Below are 12906 nucleotides of genomic sequence, written 5' to 3'. Positions count from 1 at the left end.
TCAAGGAAGTTATATCAAGGTTCCTTGATTGAAACTAGATGATAATTTTCCAATAGGAAAGTTGGAGCCATAAAAGATATGGTGAAAATTTTAGTGAAAACCTAATTATACAACAACTACGAAATGGAAGGTACTTGAAATAAATTTGCACAAAATCACCATAAAACCACAACTACCATCCCGGAGAAAGTTCCCTCCAATCACAATATCCTCCCCAAGACAATTTGCTATATTAATTATTCATTACATCAAAGAGAAAAGGTGCTACTAGTGTGCACTCTCTATTGAATGATTGAGTGTGTTATAATGATTCTCTCCAAATAAACTTCACTCTATTTATAGGAGTGAAACCAAGTCAATTTAGGAGTAAAGTTGACTAAAAGCCCTGAAAATAATAAATTATGTGATTGTAAGTTAAGGAGGTCACAAGCCAACCTAAAAGATAGTTATCTCAGTGTTGAAACATAATAATAAGTCTCCTCGTTAGCCATAAATGTGAGTAAAAAGGCCTCCAAAGGTGACATCATCCTTTAAAAGTGAATATCTCCATCAAAATGTGTCATGGATGGGTTAAAGAGTGCTCCTCACTTAGAAAGGTCATCTTCTCATCAATATGTCATCATCATTCAATCTCATGTCAATACTCCAAGCTACATGAAGGGAACACCATAAAATTAGGACATGATGTCATCATCTAGAGAAGTGTACCATCCCCTCCAGAGGATTCTCAAGTGATCATCATCATCAAATCAGCTCAACAACAAGTCAATGTCCATCAAGAAGGTATAATTCTAGCCTAGGGGCATCTTGTTGAGTCTGGGGTATGTCATCTCTCTAGTTAATGTCCTAGTTCAAATGCACAATGTTTCAGGTTTTAGATGGAGAGGAGATGGTCATCATTAGTATTGGATACATCCTAAGGTCAACGCTACTCAAAAGGTGGTCAACATCCTAGCTCTGGTGCCCAAAATGGTCATCAAATGGTGTTGGATGTCCTCTCTGGAGTGTTGGAGAAGTATCATACAATCTCTTGAGTGATGGAAATTATACCTAGGAGTAAACTTCAAAAACATGCTCTCAAAATTAAGTGATATCATCATCACAGGTAAAATAACCATAAGAGTATCATAGTGGGCCATGCCTAATGCAAAAAGCACAAAAGTACTTCAAGCAAGCATCATCTTTAAATGTCTTCCTAGCGTTTTGTAAATAGTTTGCTATGCTTAGATATGGAAGGGTTATCAAAGGGCCCTATTAGATGCTTCCAACCCTAAGGCAAGGAACAATTCCTAGACTAACCCATCAATCAGTAGGTGCAAGTGGTTATTGTTATGGTTTGGGTTTACTTCATGGAGGATGCCACAATCTTTTACCAGCTATGAAATTCCATCATCCTTAAATGTTATAATGTGAAGAGGGAGCAATCATGATACCTAATTTACCCCTTTCCTTAGCCTATTTTTATAACCCCTCTTATGCACCTTTTTCTTTATTAATTTTATTTTTCTTGCATAGCTTTGGTTATGTGCTTTCATTTATGCATTATTAACCCCTTAAGAATGAAGTGGTTTATTGTTAATCAAGGTTGGGTTATTCATTGTTCCTTTGATTTTGATAGCCGATACAACAATTAAGAATTGGGTGAGGGCTAATGAGGGGAGTAGAGTTCAAGCTAAGTTGTCTACGCACTTTATTATATCCCAGTCAATCTTTTGCATTTTATCACTACGACTCATGCTCTTCCTTTTATTTCCATTGCATCAACCTCTTAGAAAAAAATTATGGGCCCCTACTCGAGGAAAGAGAAAACAGGGAACCAATGTTGATAGATAACAATTAATTCGAAGATGGGATGTGGATATAAGGGACAAATGGAAGGTGTTAAGTATGGATTACCATGGAAATGTAACATCAATCAGTGCCTCCTATTTGTGCCCCTTTTGGACAGTGGAAATAAAGGCTTCAACGAAGGTCACACTGGACTAGGGCCAAAGGATAGCCACCAAGGTGAAGCATGGGAACAAGTATACAAAGAAATGTAGCTTGTCATTCATTTCAACCTATGATCCATACTAGAATTCCCTTAAACATTAAACGAAAACACGTGATTACAAAAATTGTTAATGTACCTTATGATAGATGGCCCACCTTTATCTGTTGAGTAAGCTAGATGGATGGGAGGCCTTTGAGGCTAGATATTTGTGCATCATCATAGGGCTACTAATTGGAAAGTTGAAAAAAAATAGGAGAAAAACATCTCCTAAGGATCACCCACTTGGGTGGGTAACATTTGGTTCTAACTCAGGGAGCTCAACATGGAGCACATGATCCATGTGCTCGAACAAAAATTGCATGAGAATCTCAACAATCCCTAGTGCTTATAGACTTGCTACCTATATCACTCTAAAGAAATTATTAGCCATAAAAGGGTAAGGTGCTAATTGTCACCCTGTGATGTGGGAAAATACAAAATATCAACTAAACTATGAAAAGGCAATAAAATAATCTAATTATGCAAGAAAAACAACATGAGGAAAAGTAGAAAGGATGCAAAATCAAGAATTCAAGGCACACAATCCTACCTATTCTAATCTTATTAAATTACATAATCAAGCTGAAATATAAAATGCAAGATATTTTCCATCTATTGGTAATTGCAAAAGCTTACCATCAAGGTTGGATAAATAGAAATAATTTTGCTTGGCTAAGAATTGTTCCATGTAAGAACTTTACTGAACATATGAATCAACCAAAGTGAAATAGCTTTATCATCTCGAAAGGCTGAAGTCACGTATTGCCATATTATACAAAATAACCAAACTAAACAAACTCATCTAGAAACTTTCCTTCAATGTTATATATATATATGGAGAGAGATAGAGAGAGGGGCGGGAGGAAAATTTACAAATTTAGCACAACCATTTGCTACTCCTAGAGATGAAAAACAAATCAGAAGGATTGTAGAATTAGTGTCGCCAAATGGCGAAGTACTCCAAACTGATTCATCCTCAAGCATAACCCCATCTAAATAATAAACCTTACAAATAAGGCAAACAATCTATTCTTTGTATTTAAGACCAATAATGCCATTAAGGAATCAAACTCAACAACGGAAAGAAAATTGACTGCAGTGCTTCTATTTTCTCCCTAAATATCGTGATCCCTTGAAAAAATAGATTTTTGATACAAGGATCATGCACGTGCATCCTTAATCCAAGAAAACCCTACATAGTGGCAGGTTCCTGCCTAAATTGAAAATGAAGCATACGAAAATAGAAGAAACATCTACCAAAATACATATTTTGTGGATGCATTATTAAAGATGAAAATAAAAAATTGAGAGATTAACAACTAAGGGCAGCGATTAATCAGCCACAATATTAAGCAAAAGAGTAAATATATATTTTGATGTCACTGCTTTAGAGTGGAGCAATAAAACGGAAATTTAGAAGGTATCATTTATAAAGGATTTTGGGTGCACTGAATTGACTTTGAAGTTCTCTATTCTTGTTAATATCCCTACCGCAGACTGTGGATATACACCTTTGATATCTCTTTGACTGTGAATTCTTTTCTTATTTGACTAAATATTAAATCATATTCGCTAAATTTAACATTAGTAATCTAGTTTTTTTTATTTTTTTTAAATAAATTATTTTAATTTTTTTAAATATGATTGGCTGTTCCAATCTTCGTCTTATTAAGTAATCATTATAAGCTTGTACTGACAAGCTTCTACGCGAACAAAGTTGTCCTCCTCACTCCAATTCACATTGTCCTTAACGCGGATCGTACATCAAGATCTCGAACTAAGTGAAAAGAACTAAACAAGTTATTAAACATTTAGATTTATTTATTTTAAATTTCATGAATTTAAGTGGCTCCTCCGCTCTTTAATAATTCTTAGCTTGTACAAACCAGATCCTCCACTGATGACACAACTGACACAATCCATATCACCCTATCCCATCCTATGACTAAAATAAATTATACAGACGATAACCATTATTTGCCTCGATAAGGGTGTTGACAATGTGACTTTTGTGGATGGGAGCAATTACCTTGTCATTTTCATTTTGAGAAGCTCATGCAAATGGTAGTTGAGGTCGGAATTGGCTCAAGTAACAAATAGTGAGTACATTAACGTATATGCAATTTACCAAAGTAACAAGTAACAAGTAGTGAGTACATTAACGTATATGCAATTTACCAAAGTAACCAATAGTGAGTGCATTAACGTATATGCAATTTACCAAAATGAGGATTATGGAAGTATCCTTGCAATCTCAAAATCATGCAAGATGAAGTATATTTCCAATTCCAACGGAGTTAAATATTGTATTGTGTTTTCAGGTCCACCATTAAATAAATAGTTACAAATTGAAGTACTAGGGTTTTGATATCATCCATCACTAAAGTTCATCGATGGAAAGAATTTGGAATTATATATTTGTTTTAAAGGACCATATGTCAAAACACATCATTCCTTTGACAATCTTGCTACTAGTCTCAATTTTATGGGCTTTTTAATTCCATTTATCACGGTCATGGTTGATGGGAAAGGCAGTTATATACTAGACTTTCTAAATTGTAATCTAGACTTTTAACTTCTAATTTAAACTTTCTAAATTGTAATCTTGAGTATATAAAGAAATTGAGAAAAATGAAGCAATTCAAAATTATGAAAATTACTTCAAAATTATAATTTCAACCATTTTTTTAAATCTTAATTATAATTGACGTGATCGAATTTAAATTAAAAAAAATGGATAAATAAGGTTTTGAAATATATTATAATGATATATATAATTTCTTATTCCAATAAATAATTAAGAAAAGAAGAAAACAAAAGACAAACTAAAAACAAATGGATTGCTATTTATATGCTCCCCTTGCTAAAGAAATGAATAGGTTTAATTTTCTGATATATATTATAAAGATATTTACAAATTTTTAAATTTACTTAAAATTCACTAAAACATTGTTTATTTAAATTATTGGCTCAAAAATTAATTGACCACAAGCAAAAAGATAGATTACACTAAACCATTATTTAGTGTAATTAGTACCAGTGAACTAGATATCATATTTTAATGTGAAATTCAAAATAAATGAATAAGTTAAATACATTTTGTTTTTCTTATTGTCTTTTAATAATATATTGTAAAACTCTTGAAATATATATATATATATATATATATATATCTTCTACCAATTATATACATCATAAAGATTACAATATCTATAATAGAAAATAATAAAAAAATAAATAATATATTAGTAGTTAATGCAATTATTATTTACAAAATCTATATAGTACCATGATGACTTTGATGACATGTTCATGAGGAGTGGTACATGAAAGAAATCTAATGAAACTCCTCCAAAGTCATGATTATTATTAAATGGACACTTTATCCACAATTAAAATATTTTTTTTAAATAAAACATTATATAAACAAAGCTGCAAGGAAAAAATACATGAACACCACCATACAAAAGTTGTAAAAAGATAAAAGACTCACATTGTAAATACAATTTATCAATGTCACCCATGAAAAGCACGAAAATTCTTGAACCAATTCCCTCGGTAAATGGCACATTAAAAGAAAAAAACGAAATTGTTATATAACATCTTGGAAAAGAAACAACATGACAACAATAATTATTACATTTAACTTAAAATAATTACATCATAATAATACAAAATACATTAATAACTAAATTAAACTAACATGACAACAATAATTATTACATTTAACTTAAAATAATTACATCATAATAATACAAAATACATTAATAACTAAATTAAACTAAACGACAGGGAAGGCTAGCTATGCGGCCTTCTTTAGTATAAAATAAGAGTCTTTGTTTCTTAGTCACTGGCAACGGCAACTATATCACTATATCATCCTTGTTTGGTACAAAATAGGACTCTGTTTATTAGTCACGGGCAACGGCAACTATATCATCTTTGTAAGGTTGCATTTTTCCATTACCTTATTAAACAGAATAATTATAACATTCACGAAATTTTAATATATTTCATTGTTTATTCACAGTTGGTAACTCAACAGTCATATGTTCTTCCCACTCAAAGAAGAATAATGAAAATCTTAAAGTAGATCAACCCTGACCTCAGAAAAATGAGTCATCACTGAAGAAAACTTGGGATTTTGGCCATGGCTGCTTTAATCTTCTCATCTGGGTATTCTAGATCTACCATTTGACCTTTCAGATATTTTTCATAGGAAAAGAGATCAAAATGTCCATGCCCACACAAGGCTATCAGAATGACCTTGGTTTCCCCTGTCTCCTTGCATTGCAAGGCTTCCCTGATTGCTGCGGCAATGGCATGAGTTGGTTCAGGAGCTGGGATCAGCCCCTCTGTTCGTGCAAACTTTACTGCTCCTGTTCAAAAAAGGAAATTCACAGATGATGCATCATTAGGACTTATCTAATCTGCAAACCAAACATTACAGAAATCATAAAGCTACTACCTTTCTAATTTTCTTTATTTATATATTACCATCCAACATCCACTGGTAACCACGAATGGCCAATGGGACTAACAAAAGTACAATGATGTGTAAGCATTGGGAGGTGAATGCATCTCTGTAAAAACTGTAAAGGAAATAAAAGAGTACAAGGAGAATGTTGAAACTTGAAACAGATGCCATCAAACCCTAGAGAGCCCAAAAGAGCAAAATGAGCAAGGGTTTGGAGGACAAGAAGGAAGAAAACCAGAACTAAAAATGTTGTCAGTTGTCTTCTCTTCTAACATCCAAGGCTGAGAAGAAATGTTTAATGTCTAATGAGACTCCTGCCATCTGCTGATGGTATGTCCCAAAATCTATGCTACCTGGCTTGCATTTTCACTAATGATGTGTCTCGTTATTGGAACCATCTTGAGTAAGCATCTGAACCATCTTGGACTAATAAAAGAATAATGCTGACTGAGTCACTGAGCATTGGAAGTGTTGAAGCATCTCTGTAAGAAGTAAAAGAAATAAAACAGTACAAGGAGAGTATCAAAATAGATGGCATCAAACCCTAGAGAGCAAACAGAACAAAATGGGCAAGGGTTCAGAGAACAAGACAGAAGAAGACTAGAACCAAAATAGTTGTCAACCATCTTCTCTTCCAACATCCATGGCTGAGAAGAAATGTGTGATGAGACTCCTGACATCTGTTGGTGGTATGTCCCGAGGTTTGAAATATACACTGCCTAACTTAGTAGTGCATTTTACTCATGATGCTTCTTGCAATTGGAACCATCTAGAGGCTGGAAGTAAAAGGTTATGAGCATGGAGTTGGCAAAGGGAGGAGATCTGCTTCTGAGAGTTTTCTGCCATAGGTAAAGCATCTCAGGAAGGAACAGGGTGATACATCTCTAGACCTAGTATTATATGAAAAAACCCAAGGAGGCACGAGATTTCTGAACAAACAATTCTATATATGCAATTCAAACAAATTACCAGAAATCTGAACTAAGCCCCTTTGAACCTCAACATTCCATTAGCTATTTAATGATATAAAGCTACTGTAGAGATTTTGGGTGCAGACACTGTTGGGCCTATAAACCCCTTGCTTCAATAAGTTGTAATTATTTTGATTAAAATAAGAGAGGTATGGGTTTGCCTAGTCATCAGGTTGACTAAGTCAAACCCTCAATGTATAAATAGAGTAAGGACTAGACTAGAGTTGCTCATGCTTTATTGTCTTATGCTAACAGATAGTGGAGGCGAACATCAGATGGTTGTAATATTCTGGTTGCAATTGAGATAAGTATTTACAACTTTTCAAAGTTGGTTTTTCTTCCATCAAAAGGTTTTTCCCATTGTAAAAACATTGTGTTCATTTATCTAGGGATGTTGTCTTTCATAGTCGTCTTACTATGAGTTACATAACGCTGTTGATGGGATGCTGATTGGTGGAGTTAGTTTATTCTCTGCTTTATTCATCAAATGGTTCCTTTTTGATCCGATGTTTATGTAATAGATCTGATGTATTCAAATCACTACTTTAGTAACCAACCTTTGTGCCTTTGGGTAACGTCTCAATAACGGTTAAAGTAGCATTATAGGGGATGTGGAAGCATTCTATATAGGTTCATCTAAGAAGCTATTGTTCCTCGATGAATCCATATCCAAGGAGTCCATAAACCAATAGAAAGAAGGTTATTCTTTTGTTAATGCTTTGTGAAGAAGGTTTGATAGTGTTTTCGAAAATGATGATGAGATGGTAATCTAATCCTACTTATGAGTAAAGGTGTGAGATCTTATAATTTTAAGATGGTGAAAATAGTAGCCAACATTCGGGGGGCAATCCATCAATTTCATGAATGCCTCTCTGAAACAAAGAGAATCATACTATCAGATATAGAGGACAGATCATCCAGATTAATGAACTCCAATTGTAATGTTCCCAATTAATAATTTTGATAAGGGAAATTCTCAATTTTGCAAATTTGGCAAATAATAAATTGTGGATGAAAATAAATTTGGCAAATTGTAGAGAAATAAGTTGTGGAGGTATTAAATAAATTATGGAGGAAAGACAATGGTTGGGACTTAGGAAAAGAAGAAAAATTAAAGTGAACATAAGTTGTGGAGGTTACCAAAAAGGGAAATCGAACCATGGGAAGAATCAAACCATGGTATCAAAGCATAGTGTGAGAGAAATCGAACCATGGTATGAGGAAAGGAAAGCAACAATAAAAGGAAGGATAGAGCCTCATTTTGATCATTCTATTTGGCATTTCATTTCAGAATTGGAGAGTTTGCTTGAGCTGCTTAGCCAAGTCAACTAGTGTTGTTTAGCACAAGGAATTTCCAAAAGGAAATTTCACCCTCATTTTGGAGAACTTTTAGTGTCTCCCTAGTAAGGTAATTTGGGGAGTCCAATTGCAGGTATTCACTCAGTTTGTCACTCCTTGGGCACAGAGGCAGTTCGAGTTGCTCATTGGGGAATCAACTATTGTGGGTTGGAGTTCCAACTATTTTGCAGGTGATTTTCCCTATTGATGCCAGTGATTTTGTAGAGGATTTGCAGGGCAGAGATCAACATTATTTGTGGGCTGCAATTTCTCTTTTTGGAGCTGCGCTGGGGTTTACTGGTTATTCTCTACGCAGGGGTTGAGCAATAGTGTTTTGTCGGGTATTGGAGCTGATTTTGGCCGGTAGTTTGAGGAAGGAATTTGCTAGGATTTGGAGGAGTTTCCCTTTGGGGAAATTGTGCATTCTTGCAGCAGTTCGATTTTTGTAGCTCACTAGTAGACTGTGAAGGGCCACACATTGATTTTGGGGTTTCAGTGACTGGTGGATTCAGCTTGATAATTTTTTGGGTTCTTTTGGGTTTTATGAGAGGAGTCCGTGTTTAATTTTTTTGAATTTTCTGAGCAATATTCGGGCCTGAAATCCTCATTCTTATAGCAGGGCGAATTGTTGGTTTAACTGGGATTTTCGCACTATTTTGGGCATTCTGGGTCAGCTGGAATTAGCTCAAAATATTTTTGGGTTTGGTTGTGGTGCGAGGAGCCTCTCTATTTTTTGAGAATTTTTGGAGCGGATTTGAGGCAAAGCATACAGCCAGTGAGCCATTTCAGCGTGGAATTTTCTTCATTCTCACCTAGGTTTTGCATGCTTGCTTTAGCAAGCTCAGGTGCACACATTCCACTATATTTTGTACTCAACTTCTCATTGGATATTCAATAAAATGGCTCAGCGCTATTATTTTTGCTCAATAGTGTTCTAAAATTGTTGTTCTTGTGGAGTTTTCAGGTTGCATGTTTATTTGTTCGCTGTAGCTAGTTCATGTTTTGATATTTCATTGTATTTCTCTAGTTAGCATATTACACCAATAGAGTCGAGGTGGCAGACCAATCAGAATGACACAAGTGTAATGGTTTTACCACACACAATATTGGTTGTCGTAGTGGACTAAATAATATACATGCAAAGGGAGATATATCTCCTTGGCACAAAAAGAAAACTCCACCACAAAACAAGCTAGAGAAGTAAGAAAGTTTTGTTCCACAGGGTATCAAGTTGACAAAATCATGCCCACCAAGGAGGACTAATTGGAACCATGAGGTTTCTAAGAAACACCCTAATGGGGAAAGATGATGGAAGAACCTAGTGCACTAAATGTTTCAAATGCAAAGAAAGGAGTTGTGAATCAAAATATAAGAATCATTCTAAATCCAGGCATGAATTTAAATCTAAATCATAAGAAGAGACTGAATTGGACTCCTCTAGTGAATCCTTGAGCAAATTCAGTGACTATCAGAGGAGAAGATAGGAGCATAAAGAAGGATTTACAATAGAAGAAAACACAAGAGTACAATTCTGATGGAAACAAAAAGATCCATGCCAATATTCAATAAACTATTGGATGTTCCATCTCTAGTCATACCTTGCATGTCTAGATAGTAATCTATAGGAGCAAACTAGCACACATTAGTGCTACATAAAACCAAGAGAAATGAAGCTATGCATCAACATTAAACAAAGCAACATTTTATTGCTTCCATATCCAAAAGATAGCTTCAAATATAAACAACACCAAGTGGCGTAAAATTCAATGACCCAAGGTAGGCAAGGGCCAAACAAGGCAACGCCCCAACTCAAAGCAATAGATAGATATTCTGACAAACTACCTCCCCACAACCCAAACAAACCAAGCCAAAGGGAAAAACTAGAATATATGTTACAAAGTTTTGACATGCCCTATCATGTTCCTTTTTCTGTTGTCCCTTACAGCATGGTCAGGATGGACTTCTAGGGTTTGAGGCAGCGAGGTCAAAAGAGTTGGTTTACTCTTTCAGCAGGCTCAGGGGCTTTTAGAGGGGTTTTGAGGAGTCTCTATGAGGTCTGATGGCATTCGCTTGGTATATTCCATCATCTGCACAGTTTGTCTTTCGTTCCAATGCATTCCGACAACTTTCAAAAAACAGAGTTATTAATGGGCATGACTCAATTAATTATGCTTAAGGTGGCATTCTGAGAAGAATACTTGACAGAACACCTTAGTTAAATAGCTCGTTGCAAACGGAACGAGAAGATCTACAGGGCGGGATCCTTCTAAGTGATTTTCAGTGACTTGAGGAGGCATGGTGGCCAATTTACCCTTTTCCCACATTAAAAAGAATATTTTAATTGAAATAAAAAGAGGGAAAAGTGCTCCATGATTAATTAATATTAAAATAGGAGGTTCTAGAGGGGTCCATCAAATTTATAAAAAGAGGAGACCATTAGAGGACTTCTTGGATTTGATATTTCTTCTTGTATGAGAGGTTGAGGACCCGGTTCTCTACTTCATTCGTAGCCTCAGGATGAAAACCCTCGGGTGATTCAGTGAGATTGGGAAAGTACCCATCGCCCCTTGGTGAATTCATCCAAAATTCACAGGAGAGCTCAGCAGTGACATTTCAGTTCATATTTGGAGGGCCAGCACAGCATTGGAGCAGATTCTTGAGGCCAGTTTTCCATCTCAGCTGTTTTGTTGTATCAACATGTAAACCCCAGTTTCTTATTATAATAAAAGTTGAGATTATTTATGCTCATAGTATTATTGAATTGCATGCATTCTATTTGTTATATTTTACATGGCAATCTTTTGTTAAGTGAATGGTAATTTTTATGGAGAAATTTTGGTTGAGCTAGATTTCTGCAAAATTAGTCAAATATCTCGTTTGGGATATTACATGCCCATAATGCAAGCACCACACATTCCACTATCCCAAGTCAGTTATTCTTTTGCTTACAAGGAGGCCATCAATAATGAGGTTATATATACAAAAAAAACTTTCTTCAGCTCAAGCATAATTTCTAGACATTGTTTAATAAAAAATAACCAAGTTTGTGTTTGCATCATATTATCCAAATTTTATTTAGTTGGCCTTCTACAGTAGGCTTAAAGAAAATCCATTTGTAGCTTGTGGCCAACTTATACATTTGAAAGGCCATAGCCATGCTCCAATTTTATTCTCTCCTTCAAGCTCATGAAGCAAGCAAGCCAATCTTTATGACCAAATCATCTGAGTGTCTAATTGTGGTCCACAATTATCTTATCCACATTTCTTAGGGAAAATTGTGCTAGAGATCAGCACAAGGCCACCATTTTGTTACTAAGCCATCATGCAAATTCCTGGCTGAGTGGATGCCTCATTCGAAAAACCTCGGGACCAAGCACCAAGAACGCTCGACAAATGGCTTACTTGTATATACAATCAAAGGAAACCACCACAAACAATAATTACTAAAAAAGGACCATTTTGGAGGGAGGGCACTTTCTAGACCAAGAAGGGTTTGATTGCTTCCTAGGCCTTCCAAATGCTTCGAATTACAAATGTGCCCAAAACTTTGATCCCAAAGGGGGTGACTAAGAGGATTTGTAGAGAAATGCCTTGCTAAAAATATTTGCCTTACAAGAGCCCACGGTTCACAGGTCGAAGAAGCACTTTTCATGCTTCATTGCCTTCCACAACCCAAATTACCCATTTGGTACAAAAGCCTAGGTTTAAATGATAAACAAAGAACTAAACTCACTCAAGGTGTAATATCCCCCATCACATAAGTTGCTAGATTGGAAGCCTTCAACCCAATTTTGTCACTTGGGCAAAGAGGCTAAGTTTTGGGGGGGAATTTCGAGCAAATTTTGAACATAGGAGATATGGATAAATGGGTCCCACGCTCAAAAAGGGGGCCACAACGAGGAAATACGCACCCCTTAAAGAGAGAGTGCAAATTAGTGGAAAGTGGGGACCACCAAGAGGGGACGGATGGGCTAGGAGAATATAAGGCAAAAGGGAGGCATTTCCACACCATCTTTTGACTATTACATTTCAGAATTTTACCTCTCTTGAAGTTGTTCAGCGCAAGGGTTGGAGTGTTGTTGAGCACA

The 12906-nt window shown here is 35.4% G+C and overlaps 1 protein-coding gene across 1 annotated transcript in view; it reads right to left on the bottom strand.

Annotated features, from left to right (window-relative positions):
• Positions 1–5756: 5756 nt before the first annotated feature.
• Positions 5757–12906, bottom strand: part of LOC149238988 (uncharacterized) — a 94348-nt gene continuing 87198 nt past the window's right edge. The window contains exon 6 of the mRNA XM_089373279.1: positions 5757–6411. Coding sequence (XP_089229405.1) covers positions 6155–6411 — 257 coding nt within the window. The 3' untranslated portion in view covers positions 5757–6154. The remainder of the gene's footprint in view (positions 6412–12906) is intronic.

Source organism: Pinus tabuliformis, chromosome 8 (genome assembly GCF_031772625.1).
Source record: "Pinus tabuliformis cultivar Carrire ecotype Pingquan chromosome 8, CPIR1, whole genome shotgun sequence".
Classification (NCBI taxonomy): Eukaryota; Viridiplantae; Streptophyta; class Pinopsida; order Pinales; family Pinaceae; genus Pinus; species Pinus tabuliformis.
The sequence above is the reverse complement of the archived record's forward strand: the minus strand, read 5'-3'. Positions and strand labels throughout refer to the sequence as shown.